Raw genomic sequence first — 25,884 nt, 5'->3', positions numbered from 1 at the left:
TGGGGAAACCTGGAGAGAAAGGTGGGACTAGGAAAGCACAGAGGGGACAGGGCTGGGAGAGGCCAAGGGGCCAGAGGAGGGAGGAATGAGAGCTCCATCCCGAGTCCCCACTCTACCTGACCAGTCTCTCGCGTGCCACCAGCCACTGAGAAGGGTCTCCCTTCCCTACTCCACTCCCAATCTCTAGTGCGTTTGTCGTCCCTCTGTTCCCAGGAGACCACTGCATCAGGCTTGCCCAGGGTTCCAGCTTCCTTAAAGGGCCAGGGTAAGGGAACCCAGATTGCATATGGGGGAAAGAAGGGTCTCCAAGGTGGGCTCCGAGGTGGGCTCCAAGGTTGGCCCAGGCTTGTCCTCATCTCAGCCTCCGATCTCCTGCAGGGACTCCTCACGGTGACGTGACTTTGCAGTTGTTTGCACACCCACCTCCAAACCCAGACCTGTGCTCCCCAGGTGGAGCGCCACCTCAGGTCAGAGCCTGTTGCTACAGTGGATCTATGGAGCATGAGGAAAGATGAATATTAAGACCTTGTAAGGCGTAAAAAATGCCTGTCTGAAGAGTTCAGGGGAAAAAAATTGATCTCCTCTATTTCAAGAAAGACAAGAGAAACATTTATCAGAAGAATACACACAAAAAATGTGGCCAATGGTTGTCTCTGAGTGGTTTTATTATGAGTTGTTTTCTTCTTTAGACTTCTGGACTTCTGACACAAATTTTCTATAATATATGTGTGGAATATGTGTAATTCTGTAATGCGAATATAAATGTATGTTATTTTTATAAGCAGAGATAATCCACCTATTTTTTAATTTTCCCAAATCATTCAAAGTGGTACTGCATGCAAATTCAGTAAAATCTCTTAAACTGAATAGCTCAGCAAACATTTTTAAAATGAGCCTCCCTAATTGCAAACTCTACAAGCTTCCAGCCTTCCCCAGTGGGGCAGGATTTAATTTACATGAACTGAGAACTAAGGCAGTGTTTATATAGCATGGGGGCCTGGGGAATCTGAGCTCAGCATTTTCATTTATTGGGTTCCTGCTACAGGGCCTGGCCCTTTCCATACATCCCCATGTTGTTCCTAATGCAATCCCTTCAAGTGGTGGTTTTCAAACACAAACTTGGGCTCCTTGAATTCGGTAGATGGTAGATTGATCTGCTACTAAACAGCAGATAAAACACGGGGGAATGATCACAACCATGTACTCCAGCCTCTATTCCAGTAATTTCCCAACAAGCCTTAGCTGTGGAACCCTTGATTTAAAGAAATGCCACCTTAATGTATAGCTTGCTGGGGCTGCCATAATACAGTACCCCAGGCTGGGCAGCTTAAACAACAGAAGCTGAGTCTCCGAGCTCTGGAGGCTGGAAGTCCCAGATCAAGGTGCTGGCAGGGCTGGTTTCCTCTGAGGCTCTTGCCTTGGCCTGCAGATGGCCCCCCTCTTGCTGCCTCTTCACATGGCTGTCCCTCTCTGCACCTGCACCCCTCGTGTCTCTTTGTATGTCTAGATTTGCTTTTCTTATAAGAACACCAGCCATGTTGGATTAGGGTCTACCCTATGGCCTCATTTTAATCAGTCACCACTTTAAAATCCCCATATCCAAATACTGAGGTGCTGAGGACTAAGGCTTCAACACACACCCTTGAGGGGACACAACTTAGCCCCTGACAGTGAACTGTAGTGTGTGCACGTGGCCCGCTCCGGCTCAGGCGGGTTGTCCGCCTCGGAGTTCAGCTCTGCAGCTCATTCCCTTGGACTTCCCAAACTCCCTTTGTGGGCTTGAGGGTGGAGTGTTAGGAAATCACTACTTTTTATGGCTTTGAAAAAAGAGAAAATACTCAAGGAAACTCAGTATAATAAAACACCACAAATTAACTCATTTCTGTGCAAATGCAGATGGAGCTATCAGTGAATTTAACATAAAGACTGCCACATGTCATCTGACATTTTCCTCAGTCCGGCACCCAGCGTTCCTCTGCACGGGCCAGAAGAAGCTGCGACTCTTTTTTCCTTATTACGTTCTCACACTGAAAGGCTAGAAACCACCCCAGGATATAGTAAGCTTTGCCCTTATATACTTATATTCAAATATGGCATATTGAATATTTGGTGTCATAACTAGTTTATTTGACATTTGGGGAGTGGCTTATTTTTCAACGTCTTTCTTCTCTATACAACAAAATTATTTTTGGTAATAGTCACAGAGTAGTCAGTATTAATCATTATTATTGTCTTGATTTGTTCTTTAGCTTAACAAAAATTTATACTTCTAAAAGAGAATAAATTTGAGTTTAAAGATATTTAAATTCAGTGAATTATTGCACCCATGAACTAAATTTGCACTTACCAAGCCAAAATACTATACCGTATACTTTGTAACTTCCACAGTTTTCAATTTTAAACACAAGTAAAACTCCAGTTGGTCCCATGGAATGACTTAATTACTGTAACTCATGCTGTTTCTTCTGTATTTACAATTACTATGTTATCTTGGCTGATTTTGAACCAGTTGTTTAGGGTTGGAGAATGAGCTGCACCTAAAATGAGCTTTAAGGATGCCAGACCGTTAAGAACTTGCTTTCAAAACAAATGTGTGGCATGTGGCAGTCCCTGTATCACAGAGCTCCCTGAATGAACTTCCTCTTTTTGGACTATAAGATGCACACCGCCCCGCCAATTTGGGAGGAATAATGTTTGTTAATGCTGCTGTTTAGCTCTGTTTACATTTACATTGGTGAAATATTATGTTATGTATGTTACTAAATATTTTACATTTTTTGCTTCAAATTTTTTCCCTACTTTCCTCCTCTAAAACCTAGGTGTGTCTTATGATCCAAAAAACACAGTACAAAGCTTATTACAAAGAAAGTAATAAGAATGTGCCATTTGAAGCTTACATAACCACAGAATTATTTGGAACTTAGGCCAATAATTTTCTCTCCAAAAATTATTTTTTCAGAGAGAGCATTTTATCACCCACATTGTTTAGCATCGTCAGCACACGGGATCATGAAAAACACGCCGAGTTGTACCTTTGTTTTTACATCATCTTCCAACAAAAACTCTCTTTGTACAGCACCTGTAAGAGAGGGCTTCCTCCCCTGGGCTCACTGGAGTGGGAGTTTTTATCGCAGAGAAGGGCCAGTTCAGACTGGGAATCAGGTGAGTTTGAGAGCTAGGAGGAGGTTGAATCAACAAAACTTTATGCTGGCTCTCCTCTCCCACTTTCCAAGACACAACAGGTTTCCGGCTCCCTCGAACCCCTCTAGCCACTTTCAGTTTTATTTGGGCTTCACTGCCACTCAGTAATCTCTAAAGTCTGAAAGATCTCAGGCTCCATTGTAGGTCGGACTTCAAGTTTATTCTTCCCCTGGTTTTCAGCTTCTCGGTAAATGGCAGTAGCATCCACCTGCTTGTTCAAGGCCACCATGTATTGGTCGTCTTTTCTTTTTTTAAAAGACTACATTTTTTATTTGTAGAGAGAGGGAAAGGGAGGGAGAGAGGGAGAGAAACATCGACGTGTGAGAAAACATTGATGGTTGCCTTTCATGCACCTCCAGCTGGGGACCTGGCCCACAACCCAGGCAAGAGCCCTGACCAGGAGTCAAACGTGCAAACTTTCAGCCTGTGGGATGACAACCGGCCCACTGGGCCACACCAGTCAGGGCTGTATTGGTCATCTTCTATTCTTTCCTTTCCTTCCAATCTCATCCTAAGCTTTTGGGAACTTGTGGGTTCCCTCTCCAGTGTATATCTGGAAACCGGCCTCTTCTGACAACCCCTCCTGCCACTGTGTGTAGCCAAACCCTCTGTTTCAGGCTGAGTTGTCCCTTTAAATTCACATGTTGAAGCTCTAATCCCCAGAACTTAGAATGTGACTATATTTGGACATGGGGCCTTTAAAGGTGATTAAGATAAAATGAGGTAAGTAGGGTGGACCTTAATTTAATATGGCTGGTGTCCTACAAAGAGAAAATGTGGACTCAGATGCACACTTTATTGGGTTAAGGAAATTTTCTTCTAGTCTTCTATTAGTTTTTAAGTTGTATTAGCTTATTAGTTTTATTAAATCAAGAATGAGTACTGAATCTTACCTCATGCCTCTTCTGCATCTGTGGTGGACTTTGTAAAATAATCTAGTTTGACCTGTTAGTGTGGGCCACGCCACTGGTAGCCCGTCTGATATCTTTGGTTCCTGCAGGGACCACAGCTCCATGCCAACAAAGCTTAAACAGAATTTCAGCCCCATTCAACCCTTCAGCAAGATGCCTACATGTTGACTGCACCCTGTGAGGTGCCTGACTGCAGGCCAGAATCCTGTGTGTGATCCCTCTGGCCTGACCATGAGCAGTTACAAAGGCTTTGCCTGGCAACCCTCACTGTGGGGGAGGGGGTTTGAGGAGAAGGGGCAGACTGGGGAAGCTGCCCTTCCCACAGAAGACTTGGTGCACAACCGTGCTCTGCAGTCTGGACCCCCTCTTTGTCCAGACTGGGCCATGCTCTTATCTCTCTACCCCCACCCAGGGACAATGTCTGGAGACACTTTGCTTGTCACCATGGGGGATGGGGACTGCTGCTGGAATCTAGTGCACGCAGGCCGGGGGTACTTCTAAACATCCTGTGCACAAGCCCCCTGTTACGGACTCCATGTTTGTGTCCTCCAAAGTTTATATGTTGAATTCCTAACCTCCAGTGTGACCATATTTGGAAATAGGGCCTGTGAGAAGGCAATAAAAGTTAAATGATGTCATAAGGGTCAAGCCCTAACCTGATAAGACTGGTGTCCTTATAAGAAAAGGAGGAGACACCAGACCTCTCTTTTTCGTGCCATGTGAGGACACATCGAAAGGGAGCCATCCACGAGCCAGGAAGAGAACTCGCACTAGGAAATGGATCGGTCAGCACCTACCTGGTCTTGAACTCCCAGCCTCCAGACCTGTGAGAAATAAATTTCTGTTGTTCAAGCCACCCTGTCTATGTTTTTTTAAGGCAGCCCCCCCAAATAAATAATTATCCATTCCAAAATGTGAGTAGAGCCAAGGCTGGGAAGCTCTGGTGAAAGGCTATTCAACACCTTTCAAGAGACCTCGTTCCCTGGAATCTGATACTGTGAGGACTACTGTAGATAACAAGTATCAAGATGCCTTTACGGCTCCCATCACTTGGGAAATCCCAAGGGTTTTAGGAGCTCTGTGCTGGAAATGAGGAAGAGGACCAAATATATCTTTCTTATTACAAATCACAATATCACAATTACCCATTGGTAACCATGGACAAATTCTCCATGGTACCATTTCTAAGCCTCCATTAACTCACTTGAGAAACAATAGTAACCATGTCATTGGAAAGATTAAGTATATTCGAAGAGCTTATTGGGAGCCATGGAGACATACTGGCCAGGCCTCCCGTCAAGGGTTCACTGCCAGCCTGCAGGCAGGGTGGTCAGCAGCCAGTCAGCCAGCTGCCAGCTCCTCTAGGGGCTGCCTCAGCTACAGAGGGCTACCCCAGCTGAGGTCACTCCAGGGGTACCTGACAACTGAAGGAGGAGGGCAGAAATAGATAAGGCCTGGCATTTCCGCCTGACATGGGACACTAATGGATGATACTCATCCTAGAATTCCCCATTGGGGGGGGGCCAAGAGTCTTGGGGGCCTGCATCCCAGATGGACTCCTTCCCCTCTCCAGTCCTGCTTTGCCCCCTTTCCCCTCACAGGTGGTGATCCCTAACACCTCATATTATCTTCAGGTCTGCTTCTGGAGAACCCACCCTACAACACAGTGACCAGCAGATACTAAGTACCCAATTAATGGTAGCTGTTGTTCTTTGTTGTTGTTGTTATCGCATTAAAACCAGAGCCAGATTCCAAGATCGGGCATTTCATTCCTGACTCATCCAGCCCCTGCTATGCAAATGTTAGTGCTGTACTAATCTGTTACTGCACTAATATCTTTTTTTATTTTTTTAAGAAAGGGAAAGAAACATGATGAGTGAGAGAAACAGCAATCAGTTGCCTCTCTCATGGCCCCAACTAGGGACTTGGCCCTCAATGCAGACATCTGTCCTGACTGGGTATCAAACTGGCAACCTTTAGGTGATCAGGCCAGTGCTCAATCCACTGAGCTACAGCAGCCGGAAACTAACATCTTGGAAGTACCCTTTTTCATGATCTGTATGTTTGCATTGTGCCACACCCCACCCACCAGATTTATATGTTGAAATCCTAACCCCCAATACAATGATATTAGGTGAGGCCTTTGGGAGGTGATCAGGCCATAAGGGTGAAACCTTCATGAATGGGATTAGTCTCCTTATAAAAGAAGCTCCAGACATCTCTCTTGCCCTCTTTCTATCATGCAAGAATATGGGGTGGGGGGGGCATCTGCAACCCAAAAGAAAGCCAGCCCTCACCAGAACCAGGCCATGCTTGCTCTCTGATCTTGGACTTCCAGCATCCAGAACTCTGAGAAATAAGTTTCTGTTGTTTAAAGCCACCCAGTCTCTGGTGTTTTGTTGTAGCAGCCCAGATTGACTAATACACCCTTCCTGTGACTTTAAGGTCCTGGAGGGCAGGGGCTGTACCTTAAACTTCCTTCTTTCCTCTACTGGTTTGTTAGCTCACACATAATGGGCACAATGCTTGGACGGGTTAACTTTCCTGGGTTAAGACATCCAGCATGAAATTTTGAATAAATAGCTGAATTCTCTTACAAAGTGTATAATCTAAGTACATTTCTATTATCCTGGGGTAACTCCTTATATGATATTCCAGTAAGCCAGCCTACATTCATTATACCTTGCAGAGGGCTAGAAATCCATTCGCTGTGGTTTGATCCCCATTGCACTTCATGACATGCTTTTGGGGGGCACCATGTCACCTCGTCACAGCATTGGTTACCTTGTGAGGGGCCTGAGTCTGGCTCTTTTGGGGAGTGCTGTGCAGCCCACAGGTGCAATTTTTTTCTTGCACAATTGATGTGCTTGTTACAAAATCTAAATCAGAAAAGTTACCTTCATTGTGCATCTCAGCAAAGAAACAGGGTGAAGACTGCCCTTGGCTTCCCTAAAAATTGGAAACTGGCCGCTAGTTCAGAGGCAATTTTTGATCCAGAGTAAGCTATCTGCCAACTCAAAGAAGTGGCACCGACCAGCACCAATCACTGACCACCAACGACAGGAAGTACTTTTGGAATAGTGTGGTTTTTGAGGGTCTGTGTTAAGAGAAGCCAGGGGTGGCAGGTCCTCTGAAAGGGCCTGTGCACAGACATACTTGGACTCACTCCCCCTGAGCTCCAGCTCTGGGGCTGCAGCTCCAAGGCCCCAGGAATATACACGGAGGAACTGAACTTTCTGGCATTGGGGTAAGAGCTGAAGGGGCAGCTTGCCCCTAGACAGAAGTGCGGGCAGAGAACTTAAAGAAATTAGTTCTTTTTCTGAGCTCTTCCAAGACAGGGCACCATATCTGAGTCTCCATCAGCCTGGCCATCACTGCTCTCCCCACCAGCCCTGATGATTCCCTGAGACCCAGCCCCACCAACTTGAAGACCCAACCAAGCTGTTTCCAGTGGCTTTTTCATATGAATGGCCTTTCTTGACTCACACTTCAGATTTTCCTAAAATCTCTCCAATAAGCAGCTTCTGGCCTCTGTGTGCCCTATACCTCTCACTAAATGGCCCCAGGCCCAACACTAGTGGCTTCCAGCTTTGGTTCACAGCTTGGCCTCTCCTGTGCACCTCCATGCCCAGCACAAGTAGCAGCCATCTGCAGATTGCTTTGTAGCTCATGTTGGGTGGTTCTGGGGAGAATACAGGAGGTGGCTGACCTTGGCCTGTACCTCCAGGGAGGCCCCAGAGCTAGTGCAGTTGGTAGACAGCTTCAGGCCACATCAAAGCACCACCCAACTACATCCACTAACAACACACACAAGGGGCAAACTCAGCAGGCACCAGAACCCGGCTGAAGTAAGTCCTGCTCTGTGGGGTAGTCCCCTGCACAGCTGATCCTCTACAGTAGTTGTGGCCAGTCCTTGCAGTGGACTGGGCTGGATAAGTGCCTTTCATTGATATGCTAACAGCAATCAAGACTCAACTACTATAGGAGGGTGCACATGGCCCACAATAGAGGTCAGGGGTCATATGGAGTACCCAGCTCAAGTGATTTGGGAGCCCATGCCACTGGACCCTACAGAACACCTACTAAAGAAGGCCACTCTGCCAAGCCTGGGAGATATAGCAGCTCTACTAACACATAGAAACAGACAGAGGCTGCAAAAATGAGGAGACAAAGAAACATGCCCCAAATGAAAGAATAGAACAGAATTTCAGAAAAAGAGCTAAACAAAATGGAGACAAGTAATCAACTAGATGCAGAGTTTAAAACACTGGTTATAAGGATGCTCAATGAGGTACTTAGAGAGTACCTCAACAGCATAAGAAAGGACCAGTCAGAAATAAAGGATTCACTAATTGAAATGAAGAATAATTTACAGGAAATCAACAGCAGAGTAGATGAAGCCTAGAATCAAAAGAGCAATTTAGAACATAAGGAAATAAAACACACCCAATCAGAATAGCAAAAAGGAAAAAACCCAAAAAGTGAGGATAGTATAAGGAACCTCTGGGACAACTTCAAGCGTGCCAACATTCACATCAAGGGAGCGTTGGAAGGAGAAGAGATAGAAACAAGAAACTGAAACTGAAAAACCTATTTGAAAAAAATAATGACAGAAAACTTCTCCAACCTGGTGAAAGAAATAGACATACAAGTCCAAGAAGCACAGAGTCCCAAAGAAGATGAATCCAAAGAGGCCCACACCCAGACACATTAAAATTAAAGTGGCAAAAGTTAAAGACAAAGAGAGAATCTTGAAAGCAGCAAGCGAAAGACAGTTAGTTACTTACAAGGGAGCTCCCAGAAGACTTAGTTGATTTCTCAACAGAAACATTTCAGGCCAGAAGGGGTTAAAAAAAGTGATTAAAAAAAAAAAAGCAAGGACCTACAACCAAGATTACTCTACCCAACAAACCTGTGACTTCGAATAGAAGAACACACACATTTTCCCAGACAAGAAAAAGCTAAAGAAATTCATTATCACCACATCAGTATTAAAAGAAATGTTAAAAGGTCTTCTGTAAGAAGAAAAAAAAAACATAACAAATATGAACAATAAAATAACAATAAATACATATCTACTAACAATTGAACCTAAAAAACAAAATAAACAAACAAGCAGAACAGAAACAGTCTCATAGATACAGAGAACATTTTGATGGTTGGCAGTTGGGAAGGCAGGTAAAAAAAGTGAAGGGATTAAGAAGTACAAATTGGTAGCCATAAAATTGTCGTGGAGATGTAAAATACTGCATAGGGAATATAGTCAATAATATTCTAATAACTATGTGTGGTGTCAGACAGGTACGCAATTTATTGGGATGATCACTTAGTCATACAATGTCTAATCACTAGGGTGTACACCTGAAACTAATATAATATTGTATGACAACTGTAATTGAAAAATAAAAAATGATTAAAAAAAGCGAGAGGTGGGAAAGGACTGGGGTAACAGAATACGAAACTAGAAACCAACAAACGAAAGTTCCCCCACAAACTCTGTGACCTTGGGCAAGTCACCTCGTCTTCAGCGTCCTCCCGTGTAACAGAGGCTTTTCTACGCTTGCTGAGGCTCCTTGTGCTCTCTCTTTGGGTGTCTGTGAGTGCATATGGTTTGTGTGCAGGTGGAGATAAGCAAACACGTTTTCCCCTAAAGAGTAGCTGCAACTTGAGTAAAAATCAGGTGCTGGTGAGGAAACAATAAAACACTTCAAAAGTGGGTTGGGTGTCAGCCACAAGCCACACCCAGGCTTCGTGGGGGCCCCTGTGGGTCAGCAGTGCTTCATCTGCCTCAACCTTCAGAACAGATTTGGTGGTTTTCTCCTTCCTGATGGGCCTTGATTACATTTTGTGCAGATTGAGCCAGAATATTTCAATCCCTTGGAGGAGAAGGGAGGGTCTGCTCAACCAGGGGACTCTACCCTCCAGACAGGCAGTGATCAATGGTTGCAGTTTAACCCTTACCCTTGTCTTACAGCGGGATGTCTGACTCAGAGGCCACCCAGGTCCCAGGTATGTGGCTAAGAGCCCCTTTCAGGGAGGCCCAGGAGGTTCTGAAGCTTTGCTCTTCCTCCCACCTCCCCTAATACACACTCTCCCCTCTTCCCATCCCAGTTCTCTACTGCATCCCCTCTCCCACCCCTGACGTGGCCACCAGTGACTGGGGACTCTCCAGCCACCTTTCCAGGCTTGACATTGCTGTGGCACTGCTCTGACTCGTCATGAGGCAGCAAGGATTCAAGAGAAGGGAGGAACATACAGGGGGACACTAAGACAATCAGAACTTTTGGAGTCGTCCTGTCTGCTTCACTTTGCAGATTGGAAATGAGGGGCTGGGGTCTCCAAGGCCATATAACCAACCAGCAGGTGGCTGAGATGAAGACTAGAACTGGGTTTCCTGATTCCCAGTCAGGACCAGCCCCCACCTGACTCATTACTTTTTCTCCCTACTTGATTTCAGCAGAGTCACACATAGATATTTTAAGACTTGTAGATTGCTTCACAAGGTTTTGAATACACAGAGAAATAACCAAGGGAAATGACAGCTTGGATGCCACCTCTCAATGAGGATGTTGCTGGACTCAACTTGAAGCATTTAATCTCTAAACATTCTTAGTCGTGTCTGTACCCACATAAGATCCTTGTTTCAAAAATGCAGTATCTGAACCTGGTCCCTCCAGGCCTGATCTCTCTCTATATAAGAAAACTCCCCAGTTTCCTTCATGAACCAGGTCCATTCCTTCAAGAGGGGAATCCTGCCCTGGCCATCGTGGCTCAGTTGGTTGGCGCATCATCCCAAACACCAAAAGGCTGCAGGTTCGATTCCCAGTCAGGGCACATACCTAGGTTGCAGGTTTGATACCCAGTCAAGGTGCATATTGGAGGCGACCAAGAGATTTTCTCTCTCACTGATGTTTCTCTTTCTCTCCCTTCCTCTCTAAAATCAGTAACATTTGAAAAAGAGAGAGAATCCTGATTAAGACTCTGTGCCACTCCCCACAGGGGGATCACATGCTAAAAACACAGGCACCACCAGACGATGGCGACTCCTTATTCTCAACTGATGTAACACAAACTCAACATCTCTCAATTTCCTGTAGCACAGCAAAGAACCAGGCCAAGACATTTCAACAAGGTCCCCTCGGCATCTAGTATCGGCCAGGGAGAGTAACATGAGACCAGGTAAGAGGCTCATCAAGTCCAGGTCCCTTGCTGTTACTGGGGGAGGGTGGGGGATGGGGAGGAATGGTTAGGGATGGTGGTGGGGTGTTCCCTACTTCCTGGAGCCTCTGTGAGAATCTGGCTCGTCTTCACTCTTCTGTTCGAATTGTTTCTGGTCTGGGCTTGCTCCCAGTGCCATTTCTTGCTCAATTCACCTACTAACTAGAGCCTCGACCTAGTGCTGTGGCAGATCATCTAACCTATTCCTACCTCTGCACTCAGCCTCAAAGCCCACCCCTCCTCCCCACCCCTCTGGGTGGCAACCACCAGGCCTGGAGCAGGCACTGAGTACACATTGGTGCCAGACTGAAATATGGCAGGATCCCACAGCCAGGGGAAATTGGGTCATTTAAACAAACAGGCAAATGAAAAGTAAATGATGGCACAGTGCTTTAACCAAGGAGGCCATTCAAAGGACACAGGGCCTCCCCTCGAACTGCGTCAGTGTGAGAGCCATCAGGGAAATTGGCCAGTTTTCCACGCAGCTCAGCACTTACACTGTGAAGCTGCTCCACACTCTCCCACAGCCCCAAGTGAAAACAAGTCAATGTTGGCACCAGGGGTTGAGAGGCATGAAGGAACAAGAACCTTCATGCAACCTAAAGAAGGGACAAGGACACACACTCGGGCTTTTCTTTTAATTATTTACCAGATAAAAAAGAAAAAATAGTGATTGTTTCTCTTCACCCCCAACATTTCAGTTGACCCAGGTCCCATGGGAGAAAAGTCTGTTGAAAGGTGACTTGAGCTCCTGGCCCGAGCGAACGTGCTTCCCCTCGGCTCCACACCACCTCCCGCGGGAGGGCCAGGAAACGGCTCCAGGCAGGAGGCTTGCGCTGTGGCAGCAGTGTGGCAGTGTGGCTGTCATCTTCTCTTCTCCCTGTTGCCACAGCAGTCACTCTCTCCTGTCTGTCCCACTTCGTCATCCTCCCCCGTCAAAGCAGGAAGGATGACAGGGCTCGAGGATACAGGGACAGGTGGAGAGCAGGACCAGAGGCACGCAGCAGATCCAGCAGCAGGCCCCGATCTTCTGCTCCTATTGCACAGCCTGGCTTAGGTCATCTGCCCTGAGCAGTGGGCACAAAGCAAAATGTTTCTGAAATTCAAACAAGGAGCCTGTTGTTGTGTGCCTGGCTCAAGAAGGGGAGGTGTGTTGTTGTGTGGCTTCTTCTGATAATAGATATTGAAGTTATGTTTAAATTAATTCATGATGGGGCAAGGCGGCGATTACGCCTGTTTAAAAAAGCATACGGGTTTGGACACTTGGAGCCCTGCAGTCACCTGGGCTTTCCCACCCCCCAAGTTCAAAATTCCAAGAACAACCCTTTCTCCAGTCAGGTCTTCTGCATCAGATGGAAGGGGCAGCAGTGACCACCAACCACACGAGCCCCCTCCAGATGTCATGATTCTGAGCCACTCAGGGTGGCTCTGAACACCTGGAGAATCTGACAAATGAGCCTAGAGAAAAGCCTTTTACAGTTTCCGCATAAAGTGGCAGCTGTTTGATTCTCATTCTTCTCACCAGTGGAAGTGGAGCGGGACTGGAACACGCTGTTTACCTGGCCGCACAGACAGAGCACATCCCTCTAAGAAACAGCGGGTGGGGGGAGAGGACTGACATGGATCCAGCAAAGCTGCAGCTCTGTCACCTCCACCGGCTGGAACAAAGCTGGTAGGTGAAGACAAACCTAACTGAGCCCACGGCAAGAACTGCAGGCTATGGGAGGTGACAGGTGACATGCGGAACTGTGTAGTTGTGGCACTATGAAGACGGGAGTCTGGAGCACGCCCGCAGAAGCTGTGTCTGTCCCGTAGTGAGTGGTGGCGTCCAGGTAAATCAGAGTGGTTCTCCTTCCTCTTCTCAACAAATTCCCCGAGTTTCTCCTTCAAACAACTATGTACACACATACAAGCCTGGTCTCTCTTTTAGATGAGGGTACTTCACTTGAGGGTCCTCCAATGGCTTTAGAGAGTCGGTTCCAATTGCCTTTTTGGAGATTTACTGCTTGGGACCAAACCTGCAAGGAGAAAAAATGATGAACACGATACTAGGCAGATCTTTAAGATGGAAGCATCCCAGTGTTGAAGGCACTGAATCTTACTATAACTAAGGAGCCCAAAGCTCCCTTCCCAGGCTCTGGTAACCCTGGCAAATTAAGTGCCTGGTCTGGGACGCATCAGCCCTGTGTGGCTCCTTTCAGCCAGAGGGCCCATGGCCACCAGCAACCAGCAACCCTGGGAATACAGCTCCATACCTCCCTCTGATAAGGACAATTTCTCAAGTTCAGCTTCAAGCTCAGCATCCGAGATCCTAGGGATAGGCACACTGTTGGTGTAAAACTTCTCGTGCGGGTGATCAGGCCGATCCAAAGGTTCTTTGGTGGTATCCTGAAGAAGAATGTCCAATTCCTTCTCTAGTTCCTCGCTGTCAAAATCTGGAAAGAAAAGACAATGTGATGACACAGAAAGCCCGGGGAAGAAATGCATGTATGAGTCAAAGATGGAGGGCAGTAAAATTCAGCTCAGCTTAAAATATCATGTGGCTCGGAAGGCAGAGGGCACCTCGAGCACACACTCTTTTTCAGGCATGGAGCTAAGTTGCTAAGAAGGTATGCTTTGCTCACTCCACAGAACTGACACAGCTTCCTCTTATCCTTAAAGAGGCATCTTCCAGTCAGAAGCCTAGTCAGTAAGGAACACTGGAGCCCGGAGGGAGGAAATGGCAACTCCTTCCCAGGAGTCCTGAGGATAAGCCCCAGAGAGAGACTGATCACAGAACAAGCAAGCGAGGTTCCCTTAGGAAGGAAGGAAGGAAGAACCACCTTGTCCACTCACCTAAGCCATTGGTTACCCCGCCAGCCAGAGTCTGAGAAACTTCGTCCTGGGTGTCACACAGCTGTAAGGGAAAGTGCAGGCCTTGAACTCTGAGTCATGTCTCCATGGCCCTCTGACTTTGTATCTCAGTGGTACACAGTAATGTCACCCCATCCGAGAAGCAAAGGCAGCTCCCTCAAGCTCACAAGGCAGAGTCCAGTTTGTGAAGAGAGGAAGTACAACACATCCCACCTGTCCCCAGGAACTTCCTCTGGAGTCTCCCTCCCAGCCTTTCCTATACCTCTTGGATCTGATCCACGAGGCTCTCTGCCTTCTCCACTGTGACGTCCTTCATGGAGAGTTTGAGGGCTCCTACCCCAGCCTGATAGGCATTGAAAACCTAAAGAGAAGGCAGTTATCAGTGCAAATTACGAATATTGGCCAAACACATATAATATTGTTTCACCTCCAAAAGACAGCCTTGGGTTTTTTTGTTTTGTTTTGCTACCCATGCTCAATTCACCCCGTGTCCACTGGGGCCCAAACTCCCCAACACAAGAGGCTCAGTCAACCATATCCCAGGCCTCATCCAAGCAGCAGAGCCACAGTGGAGGGGATGAGAAGTGGGTGCCAGACAGACCAGACAAGTACTGGGCAGAAGGGCGGTGGCTACCATCTGATCTGTCTGCGAGGCGTAGATCCGGTCCAGGATGCCTTGAACGGTGTCCAGCTTGGCATGCAGGGCCTCGATGCGTTTCTCTGTCCGTTGTTTGGCCTTGAGAGACCTCAGTGCCTAGGGTGGCATGGAGACGTGGTCAGGGTCACACTGGGCAGAACGAGGGCCAGAGGAAGACAGCCACTCCCAGATGCTATGGCCATCCCAAGCCTCCCTCTGTGGTGCGTGGGCGACCTGCAGACTGTTGCCCTTGAACCCCAAGTTCCTTTCTGAACTGCTGGGGCACCCGTCACTGCCAGCCCAGTGCACAGGCACACAGCTAGAGGGGAAGACAGAACTCACCAGTTGCTTCTTTCCTGCTCGGCATGCCCGGCGGGCTTCCTCCTTACACCTATGAGACAGGGGGACAGATTGGGGTGGCAGTGCCATCAGACAGGGTGGCAGGGTCCTGAAAAGTCCCCAAGCATGGCACTAGGTACGGTACCTCCAGACCTGAAGATCAAATCCATCCTACCCAATGGCAAGAAAAGTGATGCCTGACAGCCACTGCTAAACTCTGGCAGTAAGCTGAGATATAAGCTCTCTCCCCACAGGGAGAGAGAACCTGTTTTTAAGGCACCTTAAAAACAGATTCTCCTTTTGGGAGCCAGAAGATCAGAAATCAATTTCTAACACCAACAATAACTTCAGACATGTTTGGGTTTCTTCCACTGTACGATGTAGTGAGCAACTACATCTTAATCTAGCCCTGACTGGTGTGGTTCAGTGGGCTGGGCGTTGTCCCATAAACACTAAGGTCTCCAGTTCGATTCCCGGTCAGGGCACACGGCTGGGCTGTGAGCCAGGTCCCCAGTTGGCGGCACACAAGAGGCAACTAAGTGATGTTTCTCTCACACATCACTGTTTCTGTCCTCCTCTTTCTCCTTCCCTTCCCCTCTCTAAAGATAAATAAAATCTAAGAAACAAAAACAAAAACAAAAAACAAGTACATCTTAATCCAGTGCCTATACACCCTCCTCTGTGGATAAGTGTTTGTGTGCCCTTAGCCGGGACGCCTTGCACGGTCATGCACAGGGAAGAGCAGGAGTCCCTCAGAGGCCCCCCGAAGGCAGAGACGTGCTCACTAATGTGTCCCCAAGGCCCCCAGACAAGGCCCGGCTCGACCAGTGCTGCTGCACTGGATACTGGTGTGGAGAGCATAAGCATAGCATTAGCGGTCATAGTAATTAAAATTCATTTTTCTCCTTTATGATGTTCTATGCTTTCCACACAGCTGTATTGAGCAGTGAGTAGTTTTGTAATCAGTAAAACAAACAAACAAACAAGCAAATGCCTTTTTTTTTTAAAGAGCCCCACAGGTGCCAATGCTTTGCCAGCTCTGAGGGCCAGCAGGGTGGGGGTGCTCGGCTCAGGGGTAGTTACCTCTCTGCTTCCTGGGATAAGGACTCCACTTTGCGTGAGAGCAGCCGTTCACTCTGCATCAGCTGGTACACCCCAACATCGACGTCGTTGACAGGAGAGACCTTGGCATGTGGTCCCCGGGCAAACTTTACAATCTGAGGGACAGGGACAAATTACTGCTGGCCCTGCCACAAGGGCTGAGACCCCCCCAGGTAGGACTGCTGGTGCGCACGGCACCATGCACTCAGTGAGTCATGGAGTGGACAGCTCGACTGCGTACCTTTTCCCCGTTCTGCTCGAGGACTGTGACTCTCTTCTCTTTCTGCAGCTGCAGCAACACCAAGTAGAAGGTCCTCTCGTCGGGACAGGAGGCGGCACAGAGGGTGCTCAGCTCTGACAGGGCCACCACAGGGTGTGAGGAGAGAGGGGAGTTCTGATATAGACGATACACCTCCTCGGCCTTCTCCTGTTAGTGAAGGCAAAATACACTCACAGGCCCTGATCACCACCCCGGAACTCAGCGAGCCCCAACCCCTGCTTCCAAACGACAGTCAAGCAGCGCAAGAGCAGGGGGCACCTACCCATCCTCCCTCAAGTGGCAGCTTTGGAAAAGAAAAAAGGATCCGTGTTTTTTAAACGCTGGAGGAGAGTTTGGTGGATATGGATGAAATGAGGTCCATGAGGTACTGGAAGCCAGCTGTACTTGCACTTCCATCTGGGACTTTGTGTTTAGGCGTCTCCCAAGCCGACGGTCTCACAAGGGAAGGAGGCGGCGGTGCGGCTGCAGATGAGGGCTGAGGCTGGTTCTCAGCCCGGCCTGTGCAGCCCTGAACCAGCGCGTCTCACTGGTCCTCAGCTCCCTCTCTCGAACTGCAGACATCCACCTTCCCTTCCAGTCTTATTTTTATGCCAACTTCCCTGCTCTGCCCATTTTATCCCAACTGACAGTGCTGCAAACAAGAATACCACTGTCCTCAAGAGAGAAGTATGGGACAAACAGGTGGGGTAGGGTTTTTGTGAGAAGTCTAAGAAATAGATTCCAAGAAACAATGTCACTGTGTTTCTCCTATGTGCAAATTACCTGCTGTCTTTGGTGAACTAGAAATACTTACTTAGGTATGCACAGAACACTGAAGACATAGGGAAGGAATATCCAGGAGTTCAGAAGCTGTTTGGAAACAAATGGCTGTTGAGCAAAATTCTGAAGGGCAGTGAGTTTGTGGGTGAGGCAGGTGGGAGGGTGTCTCGGGCAGAAGGGTAATCAAGAGAAATGGCATGGGGTGTGAGTCAGCACAGTGGCTGCAGGTCAGACAGAAGGGGAGAGAGTAAAGCACTTCCTTCTGGTACAAGGCGCAGTATCTCCCATGCTGTCCTTCATTTGGCTGCCTGCGGGGAGGCACTGAACGGAAGTCACATGGTTAGACTGACAGAGGTCTAGCTGACAACTGTGAAAGGTTGGATTGTAAGAGTTAGGCTTTGAGGCAGGGAGACCATTTAGTCTAGAGGATTTGAGGGACTGAACAGGGCAATAGTAACAGGGACAGAAAAGGGACAGATTCAAACAGCATGTAGAAGATAAGGCTGGAGGTCCATGGTAACCGGGTCTGGAGTCTTGCATGACTCCTGGGTTCTGGTTTAAGTGACTGGGTGGATGTGATGCTATTGGTTAACAGCAAGAATCCAACAGGAAAAACACATTCTAAAGGAAAGACGAAACATCCCATGTTGGACAGACATGTTGGTGTGGATGCTTGGGGCACGTCCGAAAAGACCCGTACAGCAGACAATTGGATATACAACCTGGAGCTCCAGGAGACGCCAGGACAGGGGACAGGGGGCAATTAAACCACAGGGAAATTCAGAGAGCAAACAATGCACTGAAGGGAGACTAACATTTAAGAGATGAAGGAGACCACAAACAAGATCCAGAAACACTGCTCAGGGAGAACCAAGGAGAACCAACAAAGTCGAGGAAACGGAATATTTTAAAGAGTGTCAAAGACAGCAGAAGAGTCTAATAAGGTACAACCTAAAGTTTTCCTCAGATTTGACTGTCCTGTCAGATAACAACACTTACTCTAAAGCTACTGTAGCGAGAACAGGACGGCACCCACATACAAACAGATTAATGGACACAATGTGAATAAGTGATGTTAAAAACAACGGGCTATTCATTCAGAAGAAAACACATTTTTCCTTTCTACATATACAAAAATGAATACTGAATTACTGACTTTCAAATTGAGAAAATAAAAGTGTTAAATAATTCGAAGAAACTATTTTTAGAAATCTGACTAAACTTAAAGAGGATACCTTCCTAAGCAAGACGAGAAATTTAGCACCCACAAAGGAAAATTGGAGACATCCGACTGTAGAAATAAGAAAACATCTATATGATGAAGGACATCGTAAACAGATAGTGAAAAGCAAATGAGAGACTGGGAGACAGTATTCACATCCCTAACTGTACACACACACATAAATATATATTATACAGAGAACTCCTACAAATTAATGTAAAAGATAAATAATCGAATATAAAACAGGACATAAATAGGCAAGTCACAGAAGGGGATATATAAATAAATGGCTGGTAGATAGGTGAAAAGACGCTCAAATCTTCTGATCTGATGAGATATCATTTTCACTCATCAAACTGGCACATTTTAAAAGACTGATGTCACCCAGTGCTGACAAGGGTGTGGGGTGGCTAGACACTTTAATGTAGTCTTGATGAAAGTGTAAATCAGTACAAACTTTTGAAAAGTTATTTGGCAATTTCTGTTAAAATGTAAAGTGTACATATGCATTTCTAGAAATCAATTCCAGAAAAATAAAAGCAGAAATACACAGATGTACAAACAAGGCTGTCAGATAAGTATTTTTTTATAATAGAGAAATTGGAACGACTTAACTGTCCATCCACGTGGCACTTACTACATAACTGTAGTGTATCTGCAGATTATCATGCAGCCATCCCCAAGAATGAGGACAATCTATATTGTGTAGGGACTGGGAAAGGTGCTCATGATATATTAAGTGAAAAGAACACAAAGCAGTTTGCAGACCAATAGGTAAAATAAGACTCCATTTCTAGAAAAAAAATGGTATATGTATATACACAAACATGAATATATATGTATATTCATTTATTTACTCAATAAATATTTACTGAGTCTGTTCCCAGGGTCCCAGGTCCCAGGAAATTCTCCTTCTGGTAGGAGAGACAGATAATAAACAAACAAGTAAAATAAATAAAATAAATAACATTTTCGAGAAGTACTGACTGCTGTCAAGGAAATAAAATGCAAAGTAATATAACAGTGTGAGACAGTCAATAAGCAAAGATATGTCTGTAAACACACACATGTGCACACACACACATGCACACACACATGGGAAGGGAACGTACCAAAAGAGAGGGAAATGGGATGAACAGAAAGGAAACTTTCGTTTCTTTGTATAATTTTTTAATATAGCAAAATCTACAGGCAATTTTTCCTTTTTTTACATTTTTCAAATAAAAAGTTACTGGCTGCTTTCTATGTCTAGACTTGAGAATATCAATTGACCTCAGAAGGTTTTCTTTGTTTTATAAAATATCCAGGTAAGACCCTGCAGTTTTAAGGAGGTAAACGAGTCTCCATCCCAGGAGAAAACCAGGAAGTCTCCGAATATCAGAAAGCAGATGTCACTGAATGAGCCTGAGTATTACACGTTCTGTCTACTGACATAGACTGGGTACAGGTTTAACAGTACCATGTGCCTATAGATCTGGATGACTTATTTTTCTACCTAACCAGGATTAGATTACATTGCTACCAAATATTACCGCTGGTTTTGGAAGACCTGTGTAATTCAACTCCCACCCCATCTCTGCCTTTGCTCTCAAAGGACTGAGTCCAAAACCATATCCATGGGGATAAATGGACCTATGTCCCTTTGCCCCAGTTGGAGAACATGGGAGGTTAGGCTGCACAAGGGAATAGGGCTTGGCCCAGCACCACCCAAACCATTCTGCAGTTTCTGTGGGACCTTGGCTAAGCCCTAGAGGTCAGGGCACTGGGTGGGGGAATAACCATGAAGGTGGGGGTGGACTGCAGAGGGGGAGAGAGGTGTTCCTCTGAAGAAAAATGTGTGCTGCTCAGTCAAAACCCTGGGGGACTGGGAGAGGTGGTGGTAGATTTTGGAGACCTCCTCTCAGTCAAGGCAGAGAGGGCTGGGGGTCTGTAGAGGTGAGGAGACACTGGAGCTTCTCTTGGGGTTTGGGAATGGGCATTCTGAGCTGGCTGCAGCTGTGTGGAAGCCTCTGGGACTATGCAAGGACCCTGATGTTGAGTTTAGTCTGGGAGTTTCAAAATAGCTATTGTCTGCAGTATACTTCTGTTAACAGGTGTTCAGTCAACTTTGCACATTCTCTTTCCCCTCTCCTCTCTAGGGTTACTATAATGTTGTCCAAAGCAGCTTTGGGGGAGTGCTGGGGCCAAAGCTGGTGTGCACTGCGTCAAAGAGAGCATGGGAGGTGAGGAAGTGGTGACAACAAAGGCTTTGATAGGAAGGAGAGAGACAGAGCAGAGCTAGGCAAGGGCCCAGGTCCCACACAGGAGTCAAGTGGGTTTAGAGGCTGACGAAGGTGAGCACCAAAGAGGGAGATGGAATATACAGAACAGAAGGCTAATTACGGGATGGGGGCAAGCAGTGTAGGGACAGGCTCAGGAGCACATGCGGAAGAGAAGAAGAACACTTCATCCTCTAAGCTCTGGCCAGGAAAGAGGGCTCAGGGAGGTTAAACTGGAGGAAAACAGAACCCTGAAGGCGCTGACTCAGGAGACTCGACCTTCTCCATGAAGCGTCTGCAGAGACAGAGAGAGCAGAGCATGGAAGGAGTGTGTGAGTGGCTGGGAGAAGACAAGAAAACCAGGCTGTGGGGTGGCTCTGAGGGCCCTCTGAAAGCTCGGGGTTGTGAAAGCGGACCTGGTTTTGGTGACAGGGTGACCTTCTCCTGCAGGGATGGAGACTGTGGGGCTGACTGAAAGTGGCAGATTTGCTGGAGTCTCTGGTGTGGACCAGAGAGCTGCAAAGTTGCTGAGAGTACTGAGGAGGGAAGCAGTCAGGGGTCAGCTGCACGCCCGAGGCTGGTAGGGCGGGCAGGCCTGGGGGAAGCTGACTGACCAGGAGAGCGGGAAGGGACCAAGGGCCTGGAGACCTCTTTGATGGAAGTGAGAAAGGGTTATAACCAGAGAGGAGAAAATATGAAGTAGTTTGTTGATTTAGGGGAAGGCAAAGCTGAAAGTCACAAGGTCCACAGGAATCCTGAGAAATTGTTGTCAGTAAATTACAGAAGGCAAAGCATTTTCTAAGCATTTAGCTTTTCATGAATCCCTACAAATACAGAAAATAATCAACTGCATGTTACTGACAATTCCTAGATAGAGGCTCACCCTCGACATAGATTGGGATGGATGGCCAAGAAGTTCATTTGTTTTTTCCATAAGGTGCTCTAGTTGTGCTTAGTTGTCTTTTAACTTCATCCGAAACAATTTTGTTAGACTGTGTTGCGATAGCTGTCATGTCAGCGTGTTTTCATGTGGGAGATTTTTCACTGGACAATGCTCCACAGTAGGGCAGACAAGCTGAAGTCAACAGCAATCGAAACATTAATTGAGAACAATCAACATTCTATACAGCAGATAGCGGTCATCCTCGAAATATCCAAATCAATAAAGTTGTTGGTGAAAATGAAAAATGTTTATTTTATTTTATGGAAAAAAAACACATCAACTTTTTGGCCAACCAACAGATGTCCAACTGACATCCAAATGATGCTACAAAGTACAGAATACAGAACGTAAGGTAAGGAATTATCATCTGTCACCAAGCAAAACAATACGTTCTGTCTCTAATGATACTTACAAGGGATGTGGAAGAACCTGTCACCACAGGAAATGACACCCAGACCTCTCCTTTCCCAGTACCCACCTTCAGGAGCTCCACAGCCACTAGCACCTCCTCTGCAGGAACCTTATTATCCCCTAGCATGTTGGAGAGAGTCCACTTGAGGGGCTTCAGCAGGAAGACTCCGACCCCCCAGGAGATCCAGCTGCTGTCTACACTGGCCATGAAGTCGGACTCCCGCTGCAGCTCCCCTCGACTGCAAAGAAAGGGCACACAGTAGGCATCATGCAATGTCCCATTCCAGCCCCCACATCCCCCTCCCTCCAAGAGGAACCTAATCATCATCAACACCATTTATTAGGCGGCTACTCTGTGCCAGTTACGATGAGCAGCTACCATGTTTATGCTCCAGCTCAAAGCCTCATGTGTTGGCAAGCCAGATGGCATCATCGGTACTTTTGCTTGTGAGAAAACTGAGTGGCTGAGAAGGTGAGAGAGGCCAAATCTAAACTGTAATTTAGGTCCAAAACACAAGCTCTTTGGATCTAGTGTTTAGGTCCAAAACCCTAAGACTGCGGAGGCACAGGAGGACGAAGGGCCTATGATGAGACTTTCACAAATGGAGCTCAAAAGTGATAAAATGAAAATAACAATAATGGATCACTGTGAAATGCAAGGCATAAGGAAGAATACAAAGAATTCAGAGAAAGGGTTTTCTGCTCTTCCCAAGCTACAGTGGAGAGAAGACACAAGCATTTCCTGATACTGGTAGTAGTAGTGACACTCACTGAATGCTTGCCACGAGCTGGTCACTTTGTTAAGGGCCATGTAAGGAATATCTCTTGAAATCCTCACAATAAACCTAGGTTCAATAATCACCACCACTTTATAACTGGTCAAACTGAGGCTTAAACAGGGTACATAATTTGTCCCGGAAACAGAATTTATCCATGGTCACGTAATTTAGCAAGTGGCAGAAGTAGGCTTTGAGCCCAGGTCATTTGGCCCTCAAGCAAAGCTGTTAACTACTAAGGTCTGCTGATTCCAAGGAGCACAGCTTCCTCAAAATTCTCCAAGTGCCAGATGCCGCCAAAGGCCAGGATACGTCAGCACAGTGACGGCAGCCAGGAAAGGAGAGACTGAGGTATGAAAGGCCTCTGGATCAGAAATGGTAGAGGATGGTCCTGCTGCAATTAGGAAGCCCAGACTGTTCCTGTCCCTAACTGACTTCCTCAGCTACCCTCTCCCCTGCAGCCCACTTCAGGAATGAACTAAAACTTTGTCCACACTACCCTTGCTCAGAAAAGAAGTTTCAGAAACAGTTTGTCCATCAATGCCAGTCAATGGAGGGGTAATAGGGGGAAGGGAGACTTTCTGATCAGGAAGACCAGGAAGCTAAAACCAACATTTCAAACTTGACTTTCTTCTTCATTCACTGAGGGAGGCAGGAACTAAACTGGCTAGACTGCTCTGGGTATGATCTATACAATGTGAAGTGCAACTGACTTAGAATCAGAAGACCAGGGCCCAGTCCTGGCATCATCTCTGACTGTGTAACCCCAAGGAAGTTGTGTGGTCTCTCTGAGGCTCAGTTTCTTCTGTCTGCTGAGTATAATTCTGTCATCTAGTCCACAGGACTGCTGAGGGGGTCAGATGAAATAAAGGGGTACGAAAAGGATTTGCACACTGTGATGTGCTGTGCATCCACCAGACATCCAGACTACTGCCTCAGGTATTCCAAAACATTGCACTTGTTGCACAGGTAGCACCCACCTACAGGACCTTCTCAGAACACCAAGATAGTCAAGCCCTCGCCATCCGTCATGTATTCTGCTCCAAAGAGCCTGTGCCAAGGACAAGACAAGCCACACACATGACCTGTGCTATGTATGGGCTGTCGGCAAGACCCCTACAACCTGGCCTCTTCCCCACTACTGCCCCCTTAGCGCCTCCTTTATTTGAGAAATCTTACCTTACAGATCTTCTGGGGTAATTAAAATTTGGAAGGCCCTGCAAAATAACTCCATAATGGGATTCCAGTCCTGACAAATCATTGTCACCTCTGCCAGGCTGGTTTCTCCTGTCTGGATCTCAACTAATTGGACTATCTCATACCCTGTCAGTATCTGCCCCCAAACACCGCAACCCCAACCTCCTTCTCGTCTTCCTCTGCCTTCGCTTGCTGAGCAAACACAGGCTGCTCTGAGCCAACCCGGGCTGGGCGAGGTGCGCGGACAGAGAACAGGCTGGCTCCCAGAGCTCAGGGAGCCGCCCCCACCCCAGGCCCGGGCCCGCCCTCACCGCAGCAGGTCCTGCAGCACCGTGGCCAACCCCAGCGGGACGCTGCCCTTGCGCTGAAAGGCCTCCTGCAAGTCCCGCAGACGCAGGCGCACCACCCCCTGGCGGCGGCTGTGGCTCAGCACCAACGGTGCCCAGAAGCCCATCTTGCTGTCCCAGTCGGTGCTGTTCACCTCGCGACTCCTTTTGAAGGCGGAGAACAGGAAGGACATGCGCTCCTCATCCTCCTCCCACTCGGGGGGCAGTAGGCCCGCCGGGTCTACCCCGGCCGTGGCTTCGGCCTCCCGCTCCGGGGACCACATCGGAACCCCAGCCCGGCCAAGGCGCGGAACACAAGCCTGGCCTGGCCCCTTCCGCCCTGGTTCCCTCCCGGCTTCCGTTCTTTGACCACCGCCTCCTCTGTCATTACGTCACCGCCTCCGCAGCGTGAACTAAGTCTCGCACAACGTCACAACGCATGCGTTGCCCTGCCTCTCTGCGCTAGGAGGCGGAATGACCAGCCTATTTTTGGAGAGTGTTAGGGAGCCTGCGCCGACCCCTCCTCCCGCCGTCTTTGTGCCGAAAGAAAGGGCTTTGCGCCTGCGTAGCGCGTAGATGCGCGTAGGTGCGCGTAGAGGTGCGTACCGCCCTTTCAGAGTTTGTGAAAGCCACGTTAGAGTCGTCTGATAACGCCTCTTGGTGTTTCAGATAGAGGGACTGCAGTCCCGCCAGGGGGCGCCAGAGTCGCTAGGGTGGCCCGCGCGGATCGCCGTGCGCAGCGCGCTTCTTAGCCACTTAACTTATTCCAGATGTTTGAACTTCCAACACATCGGTAGCTTCCTTTTACCACACTATCAACGGATAATGGGGTCGCCCAACGTCCGTGACGGGGTGTACGTAAGCTGGGTATGTAAGCTGCTACCACTCTTACCTCTGTGGACCTAAGAAATGTCCAAACCTGTCAGAATTTTTAAGAGTTTATTTGAGCCAAACTGACAGTTCCGAAATCCTAAGGGAATAAGAAAATGCTCTGGAGAAGGGCAGTTATGCAGTTTATTTTACACGTTGGGATCAGAGGAGGAGGTGTGATAAGGAGGGTTACATGAAATCCATTGGTGGTAGGTTAGGGAGGAGGGAGAAAGCAAAGCAGGGCAATCTCTGAGACTGGGTAAAATGAGACAAATACTTTTACGTTGGTGGGTACAGGACAGTTAACAACGTATACAGCACAGAGATGGTATTTGGGCAGCAATAACAATGAGGGGTTCCGGGGTCTCCTGCTCAGGTGGGAAGTTGTGCCCTGTGGGGTCTGGAAGAAAGGGGATACTCTGACTTTCAGAAGGTAGGTATTGTAGCTGCAAAAAAAGCAACAGACAGGCTCAGTTAAGGTAAACATTGGCCTTTGTCAAGGAAGATCCCCAGCCTAGGACATGAGTGCTCACCATGACTCCCTTTCAGTTAGGAAGTTTTAATTTCAGACCATCTCACGCA

The 25,884-nt window shown here is 47.4% G+C and overlaps 1 protein-coding gene across 2 annotated transcripts; it reads right to left on the bottom strand.

The window, feature by feature from the left end:
- Nucleotides 1–11,934: 11,934 nt before the first annotated feature.
- CHMP7 (charged multivesicular body protein 7) lies at nucleotides 11,935–24,842 on the bottom strand. Of its 2 annotated transcripts, none has more exons than XM_028520430.2 (10): nucleotides 24,418–24,842; nucleotides 22,201–22,372; nucleotides 16,502–16,687; nucleotides 16,243–16,376; nucleotides 15,163–15,211; nucleotides 14,818–14,937; nucleotides 14,446–14,544; nucleotides 14,166–14,226; nucleotides 13,586–13,765; nucleotides 11,935–13,348 (listed from the first exon to the last, which is right to left on the bottom strand). In XM_028520430.2, exons 1-10 carry the CDS (start codon nucleotides 24,714–24,716, stop codon nucleotides 13,296–13,298), a joined length of 1,353 nt encoding a protein of 450 aa, XP_028376231.1. In that variant the 5' UTR covers nucleotides 24,717–24,842; the 3' UTR covers nucleotides 11,935–13,295. The 2 variants fall into 2 exon arrangements, with proteins under 2 accessions (XP_028376231.1, XP_028376232.1); XM_028520431.2 differs by having other exon boundaries at nucleotides 24,588–24,774.
- Between the last annotated feature and the right edge of the window lie 1,042 nt (nucleotides 24,843–25,884).

Source organism: Phyllostomus discolor, chromosome 8 (assembly GCF_004126475.2).
Source record: "Phyllostomus discolor isolate MPI-MPIP mPhyDis1 chromosome 8, mPhyDis1.pri.v3, whole genome shotgun sequence".
In the NCBI taxonomy this organism is placed as follows: Eukaryota; Metazoa; Chordata; class Mammalia; order Chiroptera; family Phyllostomidae; genus Phyllostomus; species Phyllostomus discolor.
The sequence above is the reverse complement of the archived record's forward strand: the minus strand, read 5'-3'. Positions and strand labels throughout refer to the sequence as shown.